Source organism: Callithrix jacchus, chromosome 2, assembly GCF_049354715.1.
Source record: "Callithrix jacchus isolate 240 chromosome 2, calJac240_pri, whole genome shotgun sequence".
In the NCBI taxonomy this organism is placed as follows: domain Eukaryota; kingdom Metazoa; phylum Chordata; class Mammalia; order Primates; family Cebidae; genus Callithrix; species Callithrix jacchus.
The window spans coordinates 119,995,952-120,023,309 of NC_133503.1; the positions used below are offsets into that span (position 1 = coordinate 119,995,952).

The 27,358-nt window shown below is 39.4% G+C and overlaps 1 protein-coding gene across 13 annotated transcripts in view; it reads right to left on the minus strand.

Moving 5' to 3' along the window:
* The window catches only part of ADGRV1 (adhesion G protein-coupled receptor V1), a 602,786-nt gene that overhangs the window by 408,371 nt on the left and 167,057 nt on the right, over nt 1-27,358 (minus strand). For all 13 annotated transcript variants that reach the window (XR_013532585.1, XR_013532586.1, XR_013532587.1 and 10 more), the window contains 3 exons: nt 8,022-8,241; nt 7,485-7,689; nt 2,529-2,675 (listed from right to left, as the gene is read on the minus strand). Coding sequence is in view for 10 of the 13 variants with exons in the window: in XM_035291223.3 (XP_035147114.2) it covers nt 2,529-2,675; nt 7,485-7,689; nt 8,022-8,241 (572 nt within the window). In the remaining 3 variants the exon portion in view is untranslated. The remainder of the gene's footprint in view (nt 1-2,528; nt 2,676-7,484; nt 7,690-8,021; nt 8,242-27,358) is intronic.

Below are 27,358 nucleotides of genomic sequence, written 5' to 3' on the forward strand. Positions count from 1 at the left end.
GCTCTCTGGGAATCTAAGTTCTAGATACCATATATAAAGATCCATAAAAATAAAATAAGGTGGCATACTAGTTTAACATTTTTTCTCTACAAAACTTGCCTGGATTGTTACTTCCTTTCACTAAACTCTGAAGAGATACATCATTAAGCAATGAATCAACTAAAATACAGGTGGAGAGAGAAAGATAGGGAAAGATGCAAAACATAGCATCTCTCTCCTCCTTTTGTGCCTCTCCCATCTAAAGAGTCAAATCCAAATTTGCTAAAAAGCATCTGAAGTCCTTGCTGATAGGACTTCTTGAATGTCATTTTCCATTGTTTCCCATCTCACACACCTCTCCAGCAATGCAGCTCCAAACTATTTATAATTATTCAAACTAGCATTATAGGCTTATGCATCTACCTTTGCTGACATTCATCTTTCCACCTGGAAAAGGCAATGGAGAATATAAATTCAAGAGTTCTATTCAGTCTATCATTGATGGACATATAGGTTGATTCCATGTCTTTGCTGTTGTAAAGAGTATTGCAATGTACATACATATACATGTGTCTTTATCATAGAATGATTTATATTCCTTTGGGTATATACCCAGTAATGGGATTGCTGTGTTGAATGGTATTTCTGTCTTTAGGTATGCAGCCGCAAAAGAAAAATGTGATCCTGTCCTTTGCAGGGGTATGGATGGAGCTGGAGGCCATTATCTTTAGCAAACTAACATATGAACAGAAATATCACGTTTTCACTTATAAGTGGGAGCTAAATGATGAGAACACAGAGGGAAAAGCCATACATTGGGGCTTATTCAAGGGTTGAGGGTGGGAGAAGGGAGAGGATCAGGAGAAATAACTAATGGGTAGTAGACTTAATACCTGGGTGATGAAATGATCTGTACAACAAAACCCCATGACACAAGTTTGCCTATGTAACAAACCTGCACATGTACCCCTGGACTTATATAAAAGTTAAATAAATTCAAGACCTTTATTAATAAAATCGGAGGTCAAAAAAGTATTGCCCAATGGCCAAACCCATTTGTCATAAATGAAGTTCTACTGGAACACAACCAAGCTCATTCAATTGCATACTGTCTATCACTATCTATATTATCTGCTAATATTGCTTATATTGTCTAGCACAATTCTACTACACTAAGTACTAATTCACTACTAAGTAGTAGTCAAAGAGACCAAATGACTCAAAAAGCCTAAAATATTTACTATCTGGCCCTTTGCAGAAAAAAAAGTACTAGTTCCCTGAATGAAATAATTAATTCTTCCAAAATACAGTCTATGTTTAAGGTACCATAATCATCATATATTTAAATTAGAAATAATTATATCATGTTTACACAAGAAATTATAATTGGGGAAATATAAATTGGAACATATAGAATCTGACAGACACAACTTAGTTTTGGTAACTTACATAAAGTAAATATTAAATGCAGTAGAATTTGCTATAACATTCTTAATATACAGAAACCATGATATACACCTGTCCTTTTTTTGAGACAATTCCATGAGAGTTCCTTTAAAAGAACTCTTCAGAGAAGCAACTGGGCAATATACACAGACTAATCTATGAAACTGAAGGCAAACCAAGAAGATAATCCATCTTCCACCTAGGAACAAAAGGCTCTCTGAGCCCTCTTGTTGTTAATAATGTACTTATTTGGCTGATTCTGATTCCATTCTTGAACCTCAGCTTCAACTTCATACTATCCTCTGGTAACGGATAATGTTGTCCTCTGACCAGATCCCTTCTTGGGACTGTTGTACCCATCCCTCAGCTGCTAGTTAACAAAAGCTTCTGTGCTCCTCATTGTGACTTGCCTTTTGCTACAGCAAATGGTCTCACTCAGTGTTATACCCTGAAGGTTGCCTGAAGTCAAGGACTGCTAAAATGGGGGTGCCAATGGCTCAGTTTTAAACTGGGAACAACTCCTAAGGACCAACTCATCTCCTGAACTCAGGTTCAATCAACCTCAGTTGCAATGGACCAACTTCTCCCTCTGCACATCCTCACCTTCCTCACATCCTCATAAAGGTATCTCCCTAAAATCCCTCTGTCTACAACTCTCAATCTCAGAGTCTATTTACAGGAAAGCCAACCTATATCCCTCCACAATTCAGATTTACTTTTCCATAAGTCCGACTGTTTTACACAGACTTGTTCCCTATTTACTACTTTCATTTTGCCTAAATCTGGAAACCACATTTTGATCCTTGTTTGGTTGATTTTTATCTTTCTGACAATGTAACACACCCATAATGTGGCCAACCAATGTACTAAAACTCAAAAAGAATGACTTTTTAAAGGATAATTTTGATTTTATAAAAATAAAAAAAGAATACCCACAATAAGAAAACGAACCTTAAATTGTATCCCTCTCTAAGATGATTAGTAGCAATCCAATGTTGACATGGTCAAACTCAAACACTTCATCCATAAGGCAGGATTTGGTCCTATATATCACTAGTAACCTTAATTTAAAAATGTCTCTTATAACTTTGTAAATTACATACCATTCCTGAGGTAGGAAATATATCACTAATACTTCCATCAGCTTCCCATGCTACGGTTATACGACCATATGTTCCTTTTAAGCGTTCAACATTCAAGGTTACTAGGCTATCTTGCTCCATTTCTTCCACTTGCTTATATAATGAATTCTGGAAAAATACACAGAAAGTCACAAAGGGTTACCTGAAATTACCCAAGCAGACTTTTTTTTTGTCTCATGTTACTATGAATTTACAAAGTTCATGGTTCTAAGCAACATGATATTGTTAAGTGAAAAACAACAATTAAAAAACAGCCATATAGAATGTCCATGATTTAAAACACACATTTGAATAAGTAAAAGATTCCGTGAAAGTAAACAAAAATGTTAATTATTATAGGATTAATTTTATTTTTGTGTTTCTGTTTCTATATTTTTCAAATTTTACTCAGTGAAGACATATCATATTTATACTCAGAAAGCATGTACTTTTATAAAAGTATTCATAACATGTAAAAAGTTTGTAGAAGAGAAAGGACATAGAGTCAAGAGAGCAGAAAAGCCTTTTCCCCCTGTGTAACCTCTGGCAATTCCTCTACGTCTTAGTTTCTTATTTGTAAAATAAGAGTTTGACCTATATGGTTTTCAATATCCCATCCATGTACAACAATGTCATGAGAACTAGAGCTTTCTCCCTGATCATTTGAAAATGTCTCTTATCCTTAAATTCATATCCTCTGAAATGTTTCGGTGGGCTATTCTGTCCCCATTGATGGTGTTTCATCCTTAGCTCATGGCCTTTACAACTGTTTTTCCTGCCAGAAATATTCCTTTCCCTTATGATAGAATTCCTTACTTTCTTTCTTTTTCTCATCTATACTTGCTAGCTTCTTTTGTCCCAAACTAATATCTATTTCTGTGTCACTGCAACATTCTTCACCAAACATACACATCTCTCGCCAGCCATTTCATGAACTGTTCCTCAAAAAGAATGCTTCAAAGAATCTCTTCTTGCAATACCTCTGGTTTTTCCATATGCAGTAAAGCAAGAATATGGAGTGTAAAGATTTTTAAAAATCTCCCCATTCATGTTACTATGATAACCTGAAAAGAGATTCACCCATAAATTTCTTAAAACTTATGAGAGCTTCTACTTAGAATGCTAATGAGTAGAGATCCTGTCCTTTAGCAATATTTTACACAGCATTTCAGCACACTGTCACAGATGTTATATAGTAATAAAATATTGCTCTAGGCAATCAAACATTCCTAAATAAAATGCCTTGATTTTAAAATATGCATATTATTTATTCACAAAAGACAATGCCTTTTTAAAAAGCTGGCTCTCTCTGGCTCCATGCCCTCCATTAATGAGGGTTAGTAAAATGAGCACTTCATGCAGTCAGAAAATATTCGAGAAATTCTCATTATCTACTAAATCTCCTCTTGAAATGAGATTGTCCAGACAAAAAAGACTTGTAATGAAGAAGTCTACTGAACAGATTGAAAGAATTCAGTATCTACTGGCAAGTATTAAATAACAGTGATTTTTATGTCTCTAGAACAATTTTGGAACAATCTTCATAAAGGGAAATGTACCATGCTCAAACAGTTGAGGAATAGCATGTGCTCTCCATCTGCCACAAGGCTGCAGGGTGAGAAGATGGAACCAAGCAGCAGAGCATGTCAGATCTCACCCCATGAAGCCCAGCTCTGCCCTATACATTTGTATAAGGCCTTGAGAAGGCCTTGTTAAGTATTCTGCCTCTCCCACAGAATGACAGGTTCATCCTAAGTCCCTAGTATGTGCCAGGCATTTTCTGGGTGCAAGGATAAAGCTGTGAAGGCAGCAGTGTCCTGGCTCTCACACTCTTCAATTCTAGTAAAACAAACAAACAAACAAAAAACCTGATGATAGACAAGCTAGTCAATTATAAGTGTTATAAAGAAGAAACTTTAATAAGGATAAAAAGATACACAATGAAGGAGGGGAGCTGCAATTTTCCATCAGTGAAGATATTTCTGATAAGGTATCATTTTGCAGAGATCTGAAGAAAATGAAGAAAGAAATGAGTACCTAATGCAAATAGGGGTCCTCCTGTTTCCTTCTAACTCTCCCCACCCACAATTCAGTTCCTGTCCTAAGGTTGTACGGTCCTTCACAGTAGTCACTGGCCACATGTAGCTACTGACTGATTGAAATGTAGTTAGTGTAGCTAGTCTATAAGTGTAAAATGCACAGTAGAGTTTGAAGATAAGATATGAGAAAATGTAAAACACTTCCTCAATAATTTTAGGTTAATTGTATGTTGAAATAATATTTGATATATTGGGTTAAATAAAATATATTAAAACCAATATGACTGGCTTCTTTCTACTTTTAAAAAAATGTAGGTTGCTAGGAAACTTAAATTTACATATGTGGCACACATTATACCTCTATTGGGCAGAGATGGCTCAGAGGAAGCTGATCTTTGCTTAGCTCCAGGGATGGGCCAGACCGAGTAGCAGTGTAAACTTCTGACCCTTGCATGCAATAGACACAAGACTTAAGCATGTCCAAAATGCCTCATGTTATCCCCTAAACCTACTCTTCCTAGAGTCAACCATATCTCAGTGAACAGCAAATTCATGCTTCCCATAGCTCCATCATTCATTGCTCTATTACTGCAGTAACTCCTAACTGGTCTATTTCTGTCCTTGCCCACTTACAATCTATTCTCTATACTACAGTCATACTTCTTCCTTCTAAAATGTGAGTCACATCATTCACTTTTCTACTCTACCCCCTTCAAAGGCTCTCTAACTCCCTCAGGAACCAAATTCACTGCATTGCTAATGGGCTTGTGCAGGAAAGTGTTCACACAGCAGACCTGACTGCTATTCTGAAAGGCTGGCTCACAGGTTGGCTCTCTGCTGGTATCTGGGAACTTGGATTTCAGGAGAGTTCCATCATTCCCAGAACTGTTAAGTATCTCCAAATTGCCTAAACTGCATAGTAAATGTGGTTCATGCTGAACATTTGTTTTCTTTCTGAGAGTCTAGAATTTTGGTATATGCCAGGCAGAGGGTGCCTGCATGATCAGACCCCAGTTAAAATCCTGGATACTGAGTTCCTAGTATGCCTCCCTGGTTGGCAATATTTTATACATGCTGTGACAACTCAATGCTGGGGAATTAAGTGTCTCCTGTGTCAATGGGTAGGGGAGATGGGGAGGTGGGGAGGGGAGTTAGGGGATGGAGGTGTCAGCAGGGGAATCTTAGAAGTTTGCCCTGACTTTCTCTGGACTTTACTCCATGAGCTTTTTCCCTTCAATGATTTTATCTTGTATTCTTTCCTGTAATAAATCATAGCCATGGGTATGACTAAATGCTAGGTCCTGTGAGTCCTCTTAGTGACTCATCGAAACCGTGGGTAGTCATGGAGATCCCTGACACAAAGCCCTGGCCCTGCACCTGTTGAACATCATCTCCTATCACACGCAGACATCAGCCACAGTGGCCTCCTTGTTGCTCCAGATGGGCAGGGATGCACTGCAAGGCATTTGCTCTTGCTGATCGGTCCTTCTGCTTTAAACATTCCTACTCCAGATATTACATAGCTCACACCCTCATCCCCCATCAGTCTTTGTCCTTCTGTCATTTCCTCCAAATAGCCCTTACTGATCATACTATTTTAGATTTCCCCACATACAGTCTCCACTCCCTCCCTCCCTTGCAGTCTCCAACTGCCTTCCCTGCCTAACGTTTCTTCATAGTACTCAAAACCATCAGATATAGTACATATTTTCTTATGTCTATGTTTACTGTCGGTCTCCCCTTGCCCTTTCTAGAATTTAAGGACCATAAAAATAAAGAACTTTACTGTTTCATATTCTAACATGACTCTAGCAGCATCTAAAACAGCATCTGGTACATAACAGTCATTTGTTAAATATCTGCTGCATGAATTAACGAATGAATGAGTGAGTGGGCTTGTTACCCAGTTCTGGACAATGAGACTTAAGCCATTTTCTAGAAGCTTTGGGGAAATTTCTTCCTTACCTTGAGAATCATATAAAACATCTCTCTCTCCCCAACTGAACATGAACAAGAATGTAGTAACCTTAACAATAACATCAGCTTTCAAACAGCCAAACGAAAGTCAATTTTGTGATGGCAAAGTGGAGAGATGGAAACAACCTTAGCCATAATGACGTGGAGTATCCAACTAACTCTGAAGCTCACCTTCTCCAAGGACATGCTCTTAGTGTGTAGACCAATTTGGGTTAGGTTTTCCTTATATGAAAAATATTTCAGAAAAAGATACATGATAGCTGCAGCTATAACTCAAATTAAGAAGAATTCACTTTGCCAAAATGACTAAATGATGCAAATAACAGATGTCCTTTTGCTTGCTGATAAAGAAATATGAAGTCTGAGCATGGGAGTGACTTAGGATTTGTACAATTCTCTTTCCTCAGGAGAAAACATTTACATGTGTCCAACATACATATAGTTACAACCCTCTCTCTCTCCTCTACCTTCCCCCACCCCACCTCTCAGTCTCTTCCCCTCTCTACCTAAGTAACAAAAGCATAATAGGACAGTAATATGTTTGTATGTGATGTGTATAATATCACACAGTTTATATTGTATTTAGAATCTTGCTCTCTGATAACAGGGCTAATAACAGAGCCAAACTTTTAGACCAAGATCAACTTGTAACATTGAAAAGTTAATCCTATAAAAGCAATCCAAAAATAACCAAAAAATTAGGACAAGTTAACTCAGAGAGTCAAGTGTGTAAGACTGCAAATTGCAAAATTTCAGTAGAATTCACCCTAGAATGCAGCATAAAAGGGAGGCAGGGGAAAGGGAAGGGAGAGAGGCTGATGATACTCAAATTATGACTTGCTAAATGCTAATAACAGCTAATACACAAACGCAATAAATAAAACATTTTCCATTGCAAACGTGGGGTCTTTAGTGCCATTACCTGAGCAAATGCAACAATTCCATAGGCGTCATCATTAGACAGAATGGTTATTGTTACAGAACCATTAATACCAATCTCTGCTCCTCCTTTGGGATTTTTAAGTTGAACTTTGAAGGATTCTTCTTCTTCTGGAACTGTATCATCAAGGATATTTACTGCTATTGTAGCTTCTCTGTCACCAGGTTCAAATATCAGCTCACCTGAACTACCATAAGAAGTATACATAAAATAAGTCAACTACAATAAATTTAACATATATACATAGTAGACTACTCATAAAGTTACCATTACATTAACTGATATTAAAGGTTTGGATGAATCACAACATTTCATAAATAAAATTTTAATCCAAAATATTCATGTAATACTGATTAACTTGGTAGAAAAGATATTAGAAATATGGATAATAATCAAATTTCAGACTGGTAAATAGCTCTTATATTTTGTATATTTTTCAGTAACTAAAGACTTGGAAATGAGGTGTCATACAAAATTTCGGTGAGCATAAAGGTACTTGGCATAAAATGTTGAACCTACCTAGGAATAAAATCAGACTGGCTGGAAATGTAGACTAGTTCATATATATGCAAATGAGCTCCCACTAAAGCTATTAAATTCTTGCTTGAATTAATGGACTTTACTATAACAGAAGCCACATCATAAGCAGAAGGTACTTCCAGAACAAAAGAAAATTGATTAAGCTCCAAATTCCAGCAATAAAGAGCAGACATATCTTGGCCAATAAGAAGTATGTGGGCTGCAGGAAGGAAAGAAAAGACAACTTGAGTGAGATGTAAACTGTCCACTCCCACACTCCCTGCATTGGTTTCAAAGAAAAATTTTCCAAAATCTCAAAGTTCCCTTGTGATGTCTGAGGTACCCAAATCTACTTCAATTTCTGAAATAACAGGATGTAAATAATACTTTTTTAAGTGCTTTGGAATGATCAAGCCAGCTTGATGAGGTAGCCACACACATTTAATAAAAAAAAAATTACTGGCTGCTAAAACCCAACCTAATTTTAAACTCTTTTATGCTCATCTTAATATTTATTAGATAACATAGGATACTTTTAAAAGTGAAACATATTTACAATCCCATCATGAAATGTTTCATTTTCCTTTCTAGTTACCATTTATATGAATTCATAATTGACACAGTTATAAACCTTATAAATACAAAATAACTCTTAATTAACAATATTACACCATATCTTTAATATTAGTTTTCTATGTTTCTACATAGTTTTCAACTCTATAATTTCAGTGCATAGCTAATACTATATAGGTATTAATATATAGGTAAATATATTTATAATTTCCCTACATTTGATATTTGTTGTATATTTAATTTTTAAATATTTTTAGTAATAAAATTTTAAACAACCATATTTAATTTATACATATAAGTAGAGACAGAATTCATGTTAATTATCTTCATTTAATAAATTCTTCAAGTTAGTTAATTAGGCCAAATAATATAAACAAATTTATGATCCTTGGAGTATATTCTGCCAATGATTTTTGAAATGTTATCAGAAAACCATACTTGTGATAGTTTGAAGCAAGGCTGGGTGCGGTGGCTCACATCTGTAATCCTAGCACTTTGGGAGGCCAAAATGGGAAGATGGCTTGAGCCCAGGAGTTTGAGACCTGGCAACATAGTGGGAGCCTATTTCTACAAAAAATTAAAAATTAGCCAGGCATGGTGGCAAGCACCTGTGGTCCCAGCTGCTTGGGAGGCTGAGGTGGCAGACATGTTTGTACCCAGGAGGTTAAGTTTGAAATAATGACCCATGATCAGGCCCCTGCACTCTACCCTAGAGTGCAGGCTGAGACCTTGTCCATATCTATCTATCTATACATACCTATCTATCTATACATACCTATCTATCTATCTATATATCTATATCTATATCTATATGTATGTATGTATTTCAGTTAATAGGGTTGCTCCTAAAAAAGAAGTAAAAAATAGCTATAAGGACATAGTTATAGCTCCTCAAGTTAGGAAGGAAGGGGCTTACTATGTTATATGTAATACTAAATAATTTCCAGACTTAAGTAAAACTGGGAGAAATGAGAAACCATAGAAAAACATGCACAAATCCCAGTACTTAGATAAACACATTGGAACATAAAAATATCAAACGAGACTGATTAGATATTAAGATAGCACCAAGAATAAGAAAGCATGAGCCTCTTTTACAATTTTAGCCCATAGGTTACGATGGGAAACCCTGTATCCTTACTCACACATATCAAGAACTACTGTTCATGTTTATTTACAGTAATAGATTTAAGTACTAACACACTTTAGCAAATGGTGCATAAAAAGTTAAGACAGTCAAAAAATGGGTTATCAATAAACTTGCATTTTAAATGGCCATATATTTTTCATAAGCTTTATAAAACTGGAGACGGTAAAGAACGAATTCAGGGGGATCTTAACATGTTAAGAGTTAAATGAGCTGATTCAATAGTCTCAACCAAGATAATCTCTGCCTGTGCCTGTAGTAAAATAACCTCTGCTTATGAACTTCCAATGGATTCAGCAATCCAAGACCCTCCTGTAAGCTCCATAATCAGCAGTACTTACTCTGCATGTGAATGGCAAATTTAACAACTAAACTCATTTTCTTTGCCCCCAAAAGCCTGGTCCTGCCTAAGAAATCACCACTATCATACTTAAAGCACTACCGAAGCCCGGCTAGCTCAGTCGGTAGAGCATGAGACTCTTAAAGCACTACCATTTAAGTGCTTTAACTGGTACCAAAAGTACCAGTTGCAGAAATTAGGGCACATCTTTGACAACCTCTTTCTCGCCTACCTCCATATCTAATCTATCACCAGCCCCCATGGATTTTACTTGTGAGACATCACCTGAATCAATCTACTTCTCTAACCTGTGTCACCTACCACTTTCCAAGCTTCATCATTCAACATCTCTAAAAAATGAGCCTTCAGCTCTTTCTCAGACACCTTCTAATATTTAAGTTTTTCTTCCATGGCAGCCACACACACACACACACACACACACACACACACACACACACATTCTCTCTCTCTCTCTCTCTCCTCCGCCCCCAGCCCACCTCTCTATTTCCACCGCCTCATCACCTCCTCAAGAAAGGTATCCCCTTTGGGAGGCCGAGGCGGGTGGATCACGAGGTCAAGAGATCGAGACCATCCTGATCAACATAGTGAAACCTCATCTCTACTAAAAATACAAAAAATTAGCTGGGCATGGTGGCCCGTGCCTGCAATACCAGCTACTCAGGAGGCTGAGGCAGGAGAATTGCCTGAGCCCAGGAGGCGGAGATTGCGGTGAGCCGAGATCACGCCATTGCACTCCAGCCTGGGTAACAAGAGCGAAACTCCGTCTCAAAAAAAAAAAAAAAAAAAGAAAGGTATCCCAATACTCTTAGGATAAAGACCATAATCCTTAAGTCCCTATCTGATTATACCTTCAGTCAAACCCAGTAACACTGTTCCCTATCTGTATTTGGGCCACACTGGTCTCTTTCTAGTTCTTCCCTAAAAGCACATGCTCACCACTACCACCACCTGACCTCTCTGCACATGCTGTTTCCTTTGCCTAGATCCTGCCCCATCATCAACTCTGCCTCTTCAACTCCTACTCAACATATAATTCTCAGTTAAATGATTCTTCCTTAAGTAAGCTTTCTGGGTACCTCTCAGACCAGGGCAAGTCCTTTCATTTTGTAGTATGAAAGAATTCTATTCTTTCATAGCAGTTATCCATTTATAACTAGAAACTTATTTGTATAATTATATATAATGTCTCTCTTCCCTGCTACATATTAAACTTCTTCAGGGCAGGGTCCATATGCAGTTTTGCTTAGCCTTGTTTTCCCAGGGTCTACCAATGTGCTCAGCAGATAATTGGCACTTAAAAATATCTATTAACTACTAAAGGAGAGAAGGATGAAAGGAAAGATAAGTTTATATGTCCTTGTAGTCTTTGTTATATTCATCTTCTTCTTCCATTTAAAGAGTTCAGTCACCACCCAATAATCTCTGTCAAGTCATTAACCAGAATAAATATGTGATCCTCATAGTTATGGCTCCAATCTAATACTTTTAATAAAATATTTGACACATTCAAAATAAGAAAGCCCTTGAACATTATTTAATGCATAATTTCAGCTTTCAGGAGATCTATAATAAGCCATTCTAAATAATTACCTACAATCTTTTCATACTTCCTACAGCCTCAAGTCACAGAAACAAAAGAAATAAAGAGACCTCACAATGGGTCCTTTAACAAGCCTCTGGCAGAATTTTTTGCAAATTCTTTTAGAAAGTATGCCTATTATATATATTTTAAATCTTTAAAGAGAATTCTATAACTTTAATTAATGGCCCATTCAGGCAGCACTCATCATCCTTAAAAACATTCATTAGGCAACTATTTTGAATAATAATAAGTGACTCAGGCGATATAGTTAGTCCACTTGAATACTTGAGGAATAAGAAAAGTGAACACAATAAATGCAAAAAACTAAAGGACAAGTAGACAAAAACTAAACGAATATATGATTAAAGATACATAATTTACTCGATAAATCACTTGTTGAAGGAATGATAAGAAAATCACTCAAGTTATATATCTTAAGATAATCACAGATTTATGACTAGACAAAGTGTTGGCAATGTAAAGAGAAGTTATTTAAGAAAGAATGAGCACAAAAAGAGGCAGAGGACCTGGTGGCAAAGCAAAGACACTGTGGAGGCTGGGAAGTGGCATCACAGTCCAGGTAAGAGGTGGCTGGGGCCTGGGAGAATGTGGTATGGGCATTCCACAGGGCTAAGGAGGAAAGAGTAGAAAATATGGAAACAAAGTACAATGTGAGAAACAATCTATAAAAAAATGAGAGGTTAAATAGAATGACATCAGCCAGATGGTAGAATAGGAATTCTCTGGCTCCACTGTCTTCTACAGAAATCCAATTTGCAACTATTCACAGACAAGAATGCCATGATGAATATCCCAGTACATGGGAGTGAGGCTGAGACAACCCCTTAGACCACAGACTAAGAACAGCTACACTTGAAGGGTAAGAGGGGCAGCTTCTCTTTGACTATGTTACCCCTCCCCCAAGTCAGCATAGTTCGGCACACAGAGATTCCCAGGAACTATTGATTTTTACAGAGAGAAGAGAGAGTTGAGTTGGAGGCAGACATTCAGTTTCCATGACATTCTGGGCCTATTCATAGGTGACACTCTCTTGTCTTGCCCCACTGGAAACACTAGTAGTATAAACAGGGCTACACCACCTAAGGCCAGTTAGAAACAACGAACAGGGGTAGGGCGCACAGTGATGGACATACAGATCTTGACAGTGACTCTGCTCTGTGGCCAGTGGAGGCACACCACCTGAAAGGATACCCAACAGCACTGCCCTGCATGAGGCACAGTTGACAGGCCTCCCAGCCTCAAATCCTGGCCAGCTTCCACACCCAGCCTTTCTGCTGTCCTTAAAACTTCTTTGAGCCAGGAGAGAGTGGTATGTTGATACTTATCCGCTGAGGGACCATCTAGCTTTGCCCAAGCCCAGTGACTGAGCTGCAACCCAACCAAGCCCTAGTGCATTTCTTAGTCCTTTCTCAGGCCAGAAGGCAGGTGTACATTGGTGATTATTCACAGAAGCGGTATCTGATCCACCTAGATGCAGTTACAGAACTGTGACTTAGCCAAGCCCTGGTGATCTTCATACCCACTTCCAGGCCAAGAGGCAAGGGCAGGTCAGCATTATCCACAAAGTGTCATTGTTCTCTGACCCTTCCCAGACCCACTGATCATCCAAAGAGAGTATCTGATCCCTCTCAGACCCAGCTGCAGAGCTGTGACTTAGCCAAGCCTCAGCACTTTCCTTAACTCCGCTCTAAGCTAGAAGTTAGAAGCAGGTCAGTGATTATCTGAATCTAGCCCTGCCCAGATTCAGCTACTGAGCATCAATCCAACCAAACCTTGGGGCTCTTCTTAAGCCCTTGCCAGGCCAGGAATCAAGTGCATGTATGTGAATGTCTTCTGAGGAGAGCATCTGACCCTGCTCAACTCCAGTAGCTAAACAGCTACTGTACCAAGCTTCAGTGCTCTGCTTAAGGATATCCTAATATGGGAGGCAAGCCCATGTCCATACATATCTGTGCAGCATAGCCTGTGGCCCTGCCTACCCTAAGTAGTTAAGTAGCAATCTAGACTCCTCACCAAGCCTCCCAGCCAAGTAGATGGCCCTGCCCAGATACACATCCCAAATGACAGTACTGGCCAGCCAGGGAAGACAATTTACAACACTGTGATCAAAGGCAATTATGAAGCCCAGCCAATAGCTCTGCCTTCCTGAAGACCCCAACCGCATATCTCACTGGATTTCAGAGCACAGCACTCCATCTGATCCCAGGTCACAGGTAACAGCCCAGCCCAAGTACAGAACATGATGACAAAGTCTACTTGTTTGGGCTCACTACCAGCTAACCCAGCCAGAATCCCAAGCTTGACTAGTGAAGTTCTACCACCACCAAAGAACACTAGAAAAGCCTGAAAAGCGTGGCCATTTCCTCACATGTGCAGACACCAACACAAAGATTTTTTAACAATCAGGGAAATATGACACCACCAAAAAAACTAATAAAGTTCCAATAATGGATCTTAAAGAAATGGAGATCTATAAATGAATGATTAAAAATTCAGAATAATTCTCTTAAAGAAGTTCAGCAAACTCCAGTTTCTTCCCGATTCTAGTTCCACATCTCTAATCATCCACACATGCTTCTATGTCATCTCAAACTAAAGACACCTATAAATACATTCATCACATTTCTCACTACACACATTTTCTCTCTTTTCCTAATTTAATACCATTCTCCTCCCAACTGCCACACTATAGTAACTTTTGCTCCCCACATTTGAACAGACATCAAGCGCTGTTGAATCATTTCTAACTTCTTTTTCCCACAAGAATTTTCATTTCTAATTTATCTTTCCCACAAGAATCTTCATTCCTATTCTCACCCCAGCTAAGAGCCCTCCACAACTCTTGCCCAGGCAGTTGCAAGTTACTTCATCTGGCATATTCTATACACCAAAGCTATGAGGAGTTATATAACATGTCTTTGATCATCATTTGCTGTTGAAAAGCCTTCAAGGATTTCTCCATCTCACTACTGCTGAGTGTGATCCATGGATCCCTAAGAGATGTTGAGGCCCTTTTAGAGGATTTCTGAGGTCAAAACTATTTTCATAATGATACGAAAATAATGCTGTTTGCATAATAATGCTGTTTTTCTATTTCACTCTCATTCTTTCATGAGTGTATAGAACTTAGCAGAGGATAAATGGTTGATAATACTTCAGTAGACTGAATTCAGATGCAGAATGAAAACCCAGACTCAGACAAGTACTGCTTGATCTCACTTATACGTGGAATCTGAAACAAACAAACAAAAAAAGATTGTAGAATTATGCTTGCTAGGGGCCAGAGAGTGGGAAAAATAAGGGATTTTTATCAGAATACAAACTTTCAGTTATAAGATGGGTAATTTCTGTGGTTCTAATATACAGCATAATAACTATAGCTAACAATAATGTCTTGTGTACTTGAAATTTGCTAAGAGGCTAGATCTTAAGTGTTTTCATCAAAAACAGGTAAATATGTGAGGTAATGGATGGGTTAATTAGCTCAACTGAGGAAATACATATCACAACATATACATATATCAAAACATCACATTGTACATCTTAAATATATGCAATATTTGTCAATCAAGCCTTAATGAAGTTGCAAAAAAAAAGTTAATTAAGAGAGTCAGTTGGGCATAGTGTCTCATACCTGTAATCTCAGCACTTTGAGGCAAGAGGATCTCTTAAAGCCAGGAGCTCAAGACCAGCCTGCTCAACATAAAGAAACTTCACTTTTATAAAAAAAAATGTTTTTAATTATGTGGGCATTAGTCTTAGCTATTCAGGAGGCTGAGATGGGAGTATGGCTTGAATTCATGTGTTCACGGCTGCAGTAAGTTATGATTACACCACTACATTACAGCCTGGAAAATGAGCAAAACGCTGTCTCTTTAAAAAATTAATTAAATACATAAATAAAAAGTAAAATCTACATACCATGTATTAAACCAGCCATTAAAGAGATTTTCAAAAATTAAAATAAAACCAATGCCACTCTTCTCATAAAAGTGGTTTAGAAAAATTTTTTAATAACATATTATATTTATACATAATGAGTATATTGTTGTCATTTTAAATAAATGACTTTAAAATTTCTCAGTTTGAATCTCTAATACAATAAATATTAATAGATCCTAAGACCAAAATGTGTGAAACCTGCTGGATGATTTGAGGTGCAGGCACACCTTGGGCCTACCATTCCAGGCCATCTTCTCTAGATTCCAGTGTTGTACCATCAACCTTAGCACCACAACATTCTGGTCAAATCCTCTGTCCCTGGCACTTTGATCTACCAATGGTGCCCTCAATGCAATAAATGCGTCTGCCTTTCTCCTTTGCTCATACCTTTCTTTCTGCCCAAAATATTTCGTGCCAATCCATCCAGACATAGCTCAAACTCTCTCTTGTCTCTCTTACACAATCCAATTCTACCCCTCACAGAGAAAATGGTATTGGTCATTGATATGGCTGTCTCTGTGTCCCAACCCAAATCTCATGTCAAAGTGTAATTTCCAGTATTGGGGGAGGAACATGCTGATAGGTGATTGGATCATGGAGGCAGATTCCTCCCTTGCTGTTCTTGTGATAGTAAGGGAGTTCTCCCAAGATCTAGTTGTTTAAAAGTATGCAGCACTTCCCCCTTCACTCTCTTTTTTGCTCCACCATGTAAAGAAGGTGTTTGCTTCTTCTTCACCCTTCTGCCATGATTGTAAGCTTCCTGAAGCCTCCCAAAACTTTCACAGTTCCCAGCAAAAATGCAGAGGGTGAGTGATTATCGCATTTCCAAATGAATTTTTACTGCCCAAAGACCAAGAGATTCCTGGGCAGAAAGGTGCCATGAGCCCTCAGCATGGCTGTTTCAGCAAATGCAGAGGGTCTCTGCACAAGAACTCACACAAATCCAGGAGTCTTTTCAATTGGCTACTAGAACACCTGGGAGACAGTTGCCCATGCAACTGAAAAAAAAGGGCCTGAAACAGGGAGCTAGGCCAGGAGATTCCCAGGTAGAAAAGTGCCATGAGCCACCAGTGTGGCTGTTTCAGCCAGTGCAGTGGGTCTCTGCACAAAAACTCACAGAAATCCAGGCACCTTTTCAAATGGCGACTGGAACACCTGAGAGACAGAGATGCCTGTGCAACTGGAAAAAACAGGGGAATGAAACAGGGAGCCAGGTGATCTGGCTCAGCCGGTCCAACACCCACAAAGACCAGCAATCTGAAACACTCTGGAATGAGAGTTTCACAGCAAGCACAGCTAGACCCAGGATGGTCCAGCTCTGTGGGGGAAGGGCGTCCGCCATTACTGAGGCAGTCCACCACTACTGAGGCAGTCTGCCGTTACCAAGGCAGTCTACCATTACTGAGGCAGCCTGACATTACTGAGGCAGCCCCCTATTACAGAGACAGTCCACCACTACAGAGGGAGACCACCATTACTGAGGCAATTCGAACTATCACCTATAAACAAAACTGCAAGGAAGTTCATACAGCAGCTGAGCAGAGCCGACAGTAGCTCAGCAATGCCTCTGCTGGCAGACTGTAACTAGACTACCTCCTCGCTGGGCAGGGCATCTCTGAAAAAAGGCAGCAGCAAGACAGAAACTTATAAATAAAGCCCCACCTTCCCAGGACAGAGCACCTGGGAAAAAAAGGCAGTTATGAGCTCTGCTCCAGCAGACTTAAACATACCTGCTGAGCACCTCTAAACAGAACAATGGAGCACACAGCTCAGCACTTAAGCTCCTATAAAGGACAGACTGTCTCCTCAAGCTGCTCCCTGACCCCTGTATATACAAAGAGTCACCTCATAAAGGAGAGCTCAGGCTGACATCTGGCAGGTATCCTTCTGGGACAAAGATAGCAGAAGAAGAAACTGGCAGCAACCCTTACTGTTCTGCAGCTGCTGCAGGTGATCCCCAGCAAACAGGGTCTGGAATGGACATCCAGCAGTCCTACAGCAGGAAGTCCTGACTGTTAGAAGGAAAACTAAGAAGCAGAAAGAAATAACTTCATCATCAAGAAAAAGGACAACCACTCAGACACTCCATCTGAAAGTCACCAGCTACAAAGACCACAAGGAGATAAATGCACAAAGATGGGAAGAAAACAGTGTAAAAAGGATGAAAACACCCAAAACCAGAACTGCCCTCCTCCTCCAAGGGATCAGAACTTCTCACCAGCAAGGGAACAAGATTGGATGGAGAATGAGTCTGATGAATTAACAGAATCAGGCTTCAGAAGGCAGGTAAGAAGAAACTTCGCTGAGCTAAAAGAACATGTTCTAAACCAATGCAAAGAAACTAAAAACCTTGAAAAAAGGTTTGAAGAAATGCTAATAAGAATAAACAGCTTAGAGAGGAATATAAGTGAATTGATGGAGCTGAAAAACACAAAATGAGAACTTTGCAAAGCATAGACAAGTTTCAACAACTGAATCAACGAAGCAGAAGAGAGGATATCAGAGACTGAAGATCAACTCAATGAAATAAAATGAGAAGGCAAGATTAGAGAAAAAAGAATAAAAAGAAACTAACAAAGCCTCCAAGAAATATGGGATTATGTGAAAAGACCTAATCTACATTTCATAGGTGTACCTGAATGTGATGGAGAGAATGAATCCAAGCTGCAAAACACTCTTCAGGATATTATCCAGGAAAACTTTCCCAATCTAGCAAGACAGGCCAATATTCAAGTCCAGAAAATATAGAGAACACCACAAAGATATTGCTCAAGAAGAGCAACCCCAAGGCATATAATTGTAAGATTCACCAGGGTTGAAATGAAGGGAAAAGTGCTAAGGGTAGCCAGAGAGAAGGGTCGAGTTACCCACAAAGGGAAGCCCATAAAAGCCAGAAGAGAGTGGAAACCAATATTCAACGATCTTAAAGAAAAGAACTTTCAGGGACTGCCAAGATGGCGCAGTAGGAGCAAATCAGGATTGCAGCTCTCAGTGAAGACGCAGAGGGCGTGAGATCAATCCGCATTTCCAGACGATCTTTGTTGCCCACAGAACGGGGAAATTCCCAGGTGTAGGAGAGACACGGGACGCCAGCACAGCTGTTAAGGATCGCACGACCGTTTTGCCTGGTGCTGCAGCGCAGCGACACTCCGCACAGAATGCACTGGTCTGGATGCCCTATTAAACCAGCAATCTGAGATTTGAGAGGGCAGATTAGCATATCCATCTGATTAAACGGGACCTGGACAGTGAGCCAGACCGGGAGATAACCGGGAAGAGATGTTTGAGCCGGCGAGTGGGTCACTGCACGGGAAATCACACAGCTCCCGGTGCCATATCAGCAGACAACTAAAACTCCTGGGAGAGAGTCAACCATTCAACTTAAAAAAAAAAAAAAGGGCTCTGAGGCACGGAGCCAGGTGATCAGATTTGGCAGGTCTCACCCCCACAGGGAGAAACAAAATGGCGATTCAAAATGCTCGGGATTGAGAGTTTCACTGTGGGCACAGCTGAACCCAGGATGGTGCAGCTCGGGGCAGTGAAGCTCTGTGGGGGAGGGGCGTCCGCCATCACCATACAGCCCCTACTGAGCTACACTCCCATTGCTGACGCAGCCTGCCGTTGCCGAGGCTACCCGCCATAACAGAGAGACTCCACCAACAGGGTGGAGCCCGTGGCAGCAGGGCAGAGCCTCAACAGGCAAATAGTGACTAGACTGCCTCCTAGCTGGGCAGGAAGGTTCAACAGATACTCACAAAGAAAGCCTTAACTCCCCGAGACAGTGCATCTGAGGAAAAAAGGGGGTTTTATGAGTTCTGCTGCAGCAGACTTAAACATAGCAGCCTAAACGCCGTGAATGATCAATGGAGTTCATAGCTCAGCACTTGAGCTCCTATAAAGTACAGACTGCCTCCTCAAGCAGCTCCCTGACCCCTGTATATACAAAGAGTCACCTCAAAAAGAACTGATCAGACTGACATTTGGTGGGCATCATTCCAGGACAAAGATAGCAGAAGAAGTAACTGATAGCACCCCTCACTGTTCTGCAGCTGCTACAGGTGTACCTCAGACAAGGAGGGCCTGGAGTGGACCTCAGCAGTCCTACAGCAGAGGGGCTAGACTGTTAGAAGGAAAACTAAGTAACAGAAATACTTCATCATCAACAATCTGGGCGCCTACTCAGAGACCCAATCAAAAAGTCAGCAACTACTCAGAAGACAGGTGGATAAACTCACAAAGATGGGAAGAAACCAGCACAAAAGGAGGAAAACACCCGAAACCAAAACACCTCACCTCCTACAAAGGACCAAAACTCCTCACCAGCAAGGGAACAAAGCTGGACAGAGAATGACTTTGATGAAATGACGGAATCAGACTTCAGAAGGTGGGTAGTGAGAAACTTCCGTGAGCTAAAAGAACATGTTCTAAACCAATGCAAAGAACCTTGAAAAAAGATTTGAGGAAATGATAACAAGAATGGACAACTTAGAGAGGAATATGAATGAATTGAAAGAGCTGAAAAACACAACACGAGAACTTCGTGAAGCATGCACAAGTTTCAACAGCCAAATTGACCAAGCAGAAGAAAGACTATCAGAAGTCAAAGATCAACTCAATGAAATAAAATGAGAAACCAACACTAGAGAAAAAAGTGCAAAAAGGAATGAACAAAGTCTCTAAGAAATGTAAAACTATGTGAAGAGACCTAACCTACATTTGATAGGTGTACCAGAATGTGATGAAGAGAATGAATCCAAGCTGGAAAATACTCTTCAGGATATTATCCAGGAAAATTTCCCCCACCTAGCAAGGCAGGCCAATGGCCAAGTCCAGGAAATACAGAGAATACCTCAAAGATATTCTGCAAGAATAACAACCCCAAGGCACATAATTGTCAGATTCACCAGGGTTGAAATGAAGGAGAAAATACTAAGGGCAGCCAGAGAGAAAGGTCGGGTCACCCACAAAGGGAAGCCCATCAGACTCAGAGCAGATCTCTCGGCAGAAACCCTACAAGCCAGAAGAGAGTGGGGGCCAATATTCAACATCCTTAAAGAAAAGAACTTTCAACCCAGAATTTCATATCCAGCCAAACTAAGCTTCATAAGTGAAGGAAAAATAAAATCCTTTGCAAACAAGCAAATACTCAGAGATTTTGTCACCACCAGGCCTGCTTTACAAGAGCCCCTGAAAGAGGCACTACACATAGAAAGGAACAACCAGTACCAGCCATTCCAAAAACATACCAAATGCTAAAGAGCATCAACAAAATGAAGAATCTGCATCAACGGGCAAAACAGCCAGCTAGCATCAAAATGGCAGTATCAAATTCACACATAACAATATTAACCCTAAATGTAAATGAGCTAAATGCACCAATCAAAAGACACAGACTGGCAAATTGGATAAAAAAAAAAACCCAATGGTGTGCTGTATCCAGAAAACCCATCTCACAGGCAAGGATACAGAAAGACTCAAAATAAAGGGATGGAGGAAGATTTACCAAGCAAATGGACAGCAAAAAAAAGCAGCAGTTGCAATAGCAAAGACCTGGAATCAACCCAAATGCCCATTGATGATAGATTGGACTGGGAAAATGTGGCATATATACACCATGGAATATTATGCAGCAATCAAAAATGATGAGTTCGTGTCCTTTGTAGGGATATGGATGAATCTGGAGAACATCATTCTCAGCAAACTGACACAAGAACAGAAAATGAAATACCGCATATTCTCACTCATAGGCAGGTGATGAAAATTGAGAACACATGGACACAGGGAGGGGAGTACTACACACTGGGGTCTATTGGGGGAAATAGGGGAAGGACAGCAGAGCAGGGGGAGCTGGGGAGGGATAGCCTGCGGAGAAATGCCAAATGTGGGTGAAGTGGAGAAAGGAAGCGGAACACATGGCCATGTGTGTACCTATGCAACTATCTTGCATGTTCTGCACATGTACCCCAAAACCTAAAATGCAATTAAAATAAATAAATAAATAAAATAATGTTAAATCAAAAAAAAGAAAAAAACTTTCAACCTAGAATTTTCAATATTCAACCTTGCCTTACAAGAGCTCCTGAAAGAAGCACTAAACATAGAAAGAAACAACCAGGATGAGCCACTCAAAAAATATACCAAATGGTAAAGAGCATCAACACAATAAAGAAACTGCATCAATTAACAGACAAAAAACCAGCTAGCATCAAAATGGCAGGATCAAATTCACACATAACAATATTAACCTTAAATGTACATGGACTAAATGCCCCAATCAAAAGACACAGACTGGCAAATTGGATAAAAAGTCAAAACCCATCAGTGTACTATATCCAGGAAATCCATCTCCCATGCAAGGATACACGTAGGCTCAAAATAAAGAGATGGAGGAAGATTTATCAAGCAAATGGACAGCAAAAAAAACAGCAGTTGCAATTCTCATCTCTGATAAAATAGACTTTAAAGCAACAACAAAAGAGAAAAAGAAGGTTATTACATAATGGTAAAAGGATCGATATGACAAGAAGAGCTAATGATCCTAAATATATATGGACACAATACAGGAGCACCCAGATACATAAGGCAAGTTCTTAATGACTTACAAAGAGACTTAGACTCCCACACAATAATAGTGGGAGATTTTAACACTCCACTGTCAATATTAGACAGATCAACCAGACAGAAAATTAACAAGGATATCCAGGGCTTGAACTCAGACCTGGAACAAGCAAACCTGATAGACATTTACCGAACTCTCCACCCCAAATCCACAGAATATACATTCTTCTCAGTGCCACATCACACCTACTCTAAAACAGACCACATAATTGGAAGCAAAGCACTCCTCAGCAAATGCAAACAACATAAATCATAACAAACAGTCTCTCAGACCATAGTACAATCAAGCTAGAACTCAGAATTCAGAAACGAACTCAAAACTGCACAGCTTCATGGAAACTGAACAACTGGCTCTTGAATGTTGACTGGATAAACAAAGAAATGAAGGCAGAAATAAAAAAGTTCTTCGAAACCAACAAGAATGAAGACACAACATACCAGAATCTCTGGGACACATTTAAAGCAGTCTCCAGAGGAAAACATATAGCAATAAGTGCCCATATGAGAAGAGTGGGGAGATCCAAAATTGACACCCTATCATCAAAATTGAAAGAGCTAGAGGAGCAAGAACAAAAAAACTCAAAACCTAGCAGAAAACAAGAAATAACTATGATCAGAGCACAACTGAAGGAGATAGAGACACGAAAAACCCTTCAAAAAATCAATAAATGCAAGAGCTGGTTTTTTGAAAAGATCAACAAAATAGACAGACCACTAGCCAGACTGATAAAAAAGAAAAGAGAGAACAACCAAAGAGATGCAATAATAAATGATAAAGGGGAAATCACCACAGATTCCAAAGAAATTCAAACCATCATCAGAGAATACTACAAACAACTCTATGCACATAAACTAGTAAACCTGGAAGAAATGGATAAATTCCTGGACACCTGCGTCCTCCCAAGCCTAAACCTGGAGGAAGCAGAAACTATGAATAGACCAATAACAAGGTCTGAAGTCAAGGCAGCAATTAAGAGCCTACCACACAAAAAAAGCCCAGGTCCAGATGAGTTCACAGCCGAATCCTACCAGACACACAAAGAGGAGCTGGTACCATTCCTTCTGAAACTATTCCAAATAATCCAAAAAGAGGGAGTCCTTTTCAAATCATTTTATGAGACCAACATCATCCTGATACCAAAACCCAGCAGAGACTCAACAAGAAAAGAAAACTTCAGGCCAATATCCATGATGAACATAGATGCAAAAATCTTCAATAAAATACTGACAAACTGATTTCAACAGCACATCAAAAAACTTATCCATCATGATCAAGTAGGATTCATCCCAGGGATGCAAGGCTGGTTCAACATATGCAAGTCTATAAACATAATTCACCTCATAAACAGAACCAAAGCCAAAAACCACATAATTATCTCAATTGACGCAGAGAAGGCATTTGACGAAATTCAACAGCCCTTTATGCTAAAAACCCTCAATAAACTCGGTATTGACGGAACGTATCTCAAAGTAATAAAAGCTATTTACGACAAACCAACAGCCAATATCATACTGAATGGGAAAAAACTGGAAGCATTCCCTTTGAAATCCGGCACTAGACAAGGATGCCCTCTTTCACCACTCCTAATCAATATAGTACTGGAAGTTCTAGCCAGAGCAATCAGGCAAGAAAAAGAAATAAAGGGTATTCAAATAGGAAAGGTGGAAGCCAAATTGTCTCTATTTGCAGACGACATGATAGTATACCTAGAAGACCCCATCGTCTCAGCCCAAAAACTCCTGAAACTGATAAGCAACTTCAGCAAAGTCTCAGGATATAAAATCAATGTGCAAAAATCACAAGCATTCCTATACACCAATAACAGACTTAAAGAGAGCCAAATCAAGGACAAACTGCCATTCACAATTGCTACAAAAAGAATAAAATACCTAGGAATACAACTTACGAGGAATGTAAGGGACCTCTTCAAGGTAAATTACAAACCACTGCTCAACGAAATAAGAGAGGACACAAACAGATGGAGAAACATTCCATGTTCATGGTTAGGAAGAATCAATACTGTGAAAATGGCTATACTCCCCAAAGTAATTTACAGAATCAATGCTATCCCCATCAAGCTACCAATGACCTTCTTCACAGAACTGGAAAAAACCACCATGAACTTCATATGGAACCAAAAGAGAGCCTGCATAGCCAAGTCAATTCTAAGCAAAAAGAACACAGCGGGGGTCATCACACTACTGGACTTCAAACTATACTACAAGGCTACAGTAATCAAAACAGCATGGTACTAGTACCAAAAGAGAGATATAGACCAATGAAACAGAACAGAGGCATCGGAGGCAACACAACATACCTATTACCATACAATATTTGATAAACCTGACAAAAACAAGCAATGGGGAAAGGATTCCCTGTTTAATAAATGGTGTTGGGAAACTGGCTAGCCATGTGCAGAAAGCAGAAACTGGACCCCTTCCTGACACCCTACACTAAAATTAATTCCAGATGGATTAAAGACTTAAACATAAGACCTGGCACCATAAAAACCCTAGAAGAAAATCTAGGCAAAACCATCCAGGACATAGGAATAGGCAAGGACTTCATGACCAAAACACCAAAAGCATTAGCAACAAAAGCCAAAATAGACAAATGGGACCTAATCAAACTCCACAGCTTCTGCACGGCAAAAGAAACAGTCACTAGAGTGAATCCGCAACCAACAGAATGGGAAAAAATTTTTGCAGTTTACCCATCTGACAAAGGGCTGATATCCAGAATTTACAAACAACTCAAACAGATTTACAGGAAAAAACAAACAAGCCTATTCAAAAATGGGCAAAGGATATGAACAGACACTTTACAAAAGAAGACATACATGAGGCCAACAAACATGAAAAAATGCTCATCATCACTGATCACTAGAGAGATGCAAATCAAAACCACATTGAGATACCATCTCACGCCAGTTAGAATGGCAATCATTAAAAAATCTGGAGACAACAGATGCTGAAGAGGATGTGGAGAAATAGGAACACTTTTATACTGTTGGTGGGAGTGTAAATTAGTTCAACCATTGTGGAAGACAGTGTGGCGATTCCTCAAGGCCTTAGAAATAGAAATTCCATTTGACCCAGCAATCCCATTACTGGGTATATATCCAAAGGACTGTAAATCGTTCTACTATAGGACACATGCACACGAATGTTCATTGCAGCACTGTTTACAATAGCAAAGACCTGGAATCAACCCAAATGCCCATTGATGATAGATTGGACTGGGAAAATGTGGCATATATACACCATGGAATATTATGCAGCAATCAAAAATGATGAGTTCGTGTCCTTTGTAGGGACATGGATGAATCTGGAGAACATCATTCTCAGCAAACTGACACAAGAACAGAAAATGAAATACCACATACTCTCACTCATAGGTGGGTGATGAAAATTGAGAACACATGGACACAGGGAGGGGAGCACTACACACTGGGGTCTATTGGGGGAAATAGGGGAGGGACAGCGGGCGGGGAGCTGGGGAGGGATAGCCTGGGGAGAAGTACCAAACGTGGGTGAAGTGGAGGAAGGCAGCGGAACACACTGCAATGTGTGTACCTATGCAACTATCTTGCATGTTCTGCACATGTACCCCAAATGCAATTAAAATTAATTAATTAATTAAAATAATGTTAAATCAGAAAAAAAGAACTTTCAACCTAGAATTTCATATCCAGCCAAACTAAGCTTCATAAGAGAAGGAGAAATAAAATTCCTTACAAACAAGCAAGTAGTCAGAGATTTCATCAACACCAGGCCTGCCTTACAAGAGCTCCTGAAAGAAGCACTAAACATAGAAAGGAACAACCAGTACCAGCCACTCCAAAAATATACCAAATGGTAAAGAGCATCAACATAATGAAGAAACTGCATCAATTAACAGGCAAAACAACCAGCTAGCATCAAAATGGCAGGATCAAATTCACACATAACAATATTAACCTTAAATGTAAATGGGCTAAATGCCCCAATCAAAAGACACAGACTGGCAAATTGGATAAAAAGTCAAAACCCATCAGTGTACTATATCCAGGAAACCCATTTCCTATGCAAGGATACACGTAGGCTCAAAACAAAGAGATGGAGGAATATTTACCAAGCAAATGGAGAGAAAAAAGAAAAGCAGGTATTGCAATCCTAGTCTCTGATAAAATGGACTTTAAAGCAACAAAGATCAAAAGAGACAAAGAAGGACATTACATAATGGTAAAAGGATTGACACAACAAGAAGAGGTAACGATCCTAAATATATATGGACCCAATACAGGAGCACCCAGATACATAAGGCAAGTTCTTAATGACTTACAAAGAGACTTAGACTCCCACACAATAATAGTCGGAGACTTTAACACTCCACTGTCAATATTAGACAGATCAACCAGACAGAAAATTAACAAGGGTATCCAGGACTTGAACTCAGACCTGGAACAAGCAAACCTGATAGACATTTACAGAACTCTCCACCCCAAATCCACAGAATATACATTCTTCTCAGTGCCACATCACACCTACTCTAAAACTGACCACATAATTGGAAGTAAAGCACTCCTCAGCAAATGCAAAACAACTGAAATCAAAACAAATGGTCTCTCAAGACCACACTGCAATCAAGTTAGATCTCAGAACTCAGAAACTAACTCAGATCTGCACAGCTTTATGGAAACTGAACAACTGGCTCTCGAATGTTGACTGGATAAACAATGAAATGAAGGCAGAAATAAAGATGTTCTTCGAAACCAACAAGAACGAAGACACAACATACCAGAATCTCTGGGACACATTTAAATCAGTCTCCAGAGGAAAACATATAGCAATAAATGCCCACGTGAGAAGCAAGGAAAGATCTAAAATCAGCACCCTATCATCAAAATTGAAAGAACTATGGGAGCAAGATCAAAAAAACTCAAAACCTAGCAGAAAACAAGAAATAACTAAGATCAGAGCACAACTGAAGGAGATAGAGACACACAAAAAAAACCCTTCAAAAAATCAATACGTCCAGGAGCTGGTTTTTTGAAAAGATCAGCAAAATAGACAAACCACTAGCTAGATTAATAAAAAAGAAAAGAGAGAAT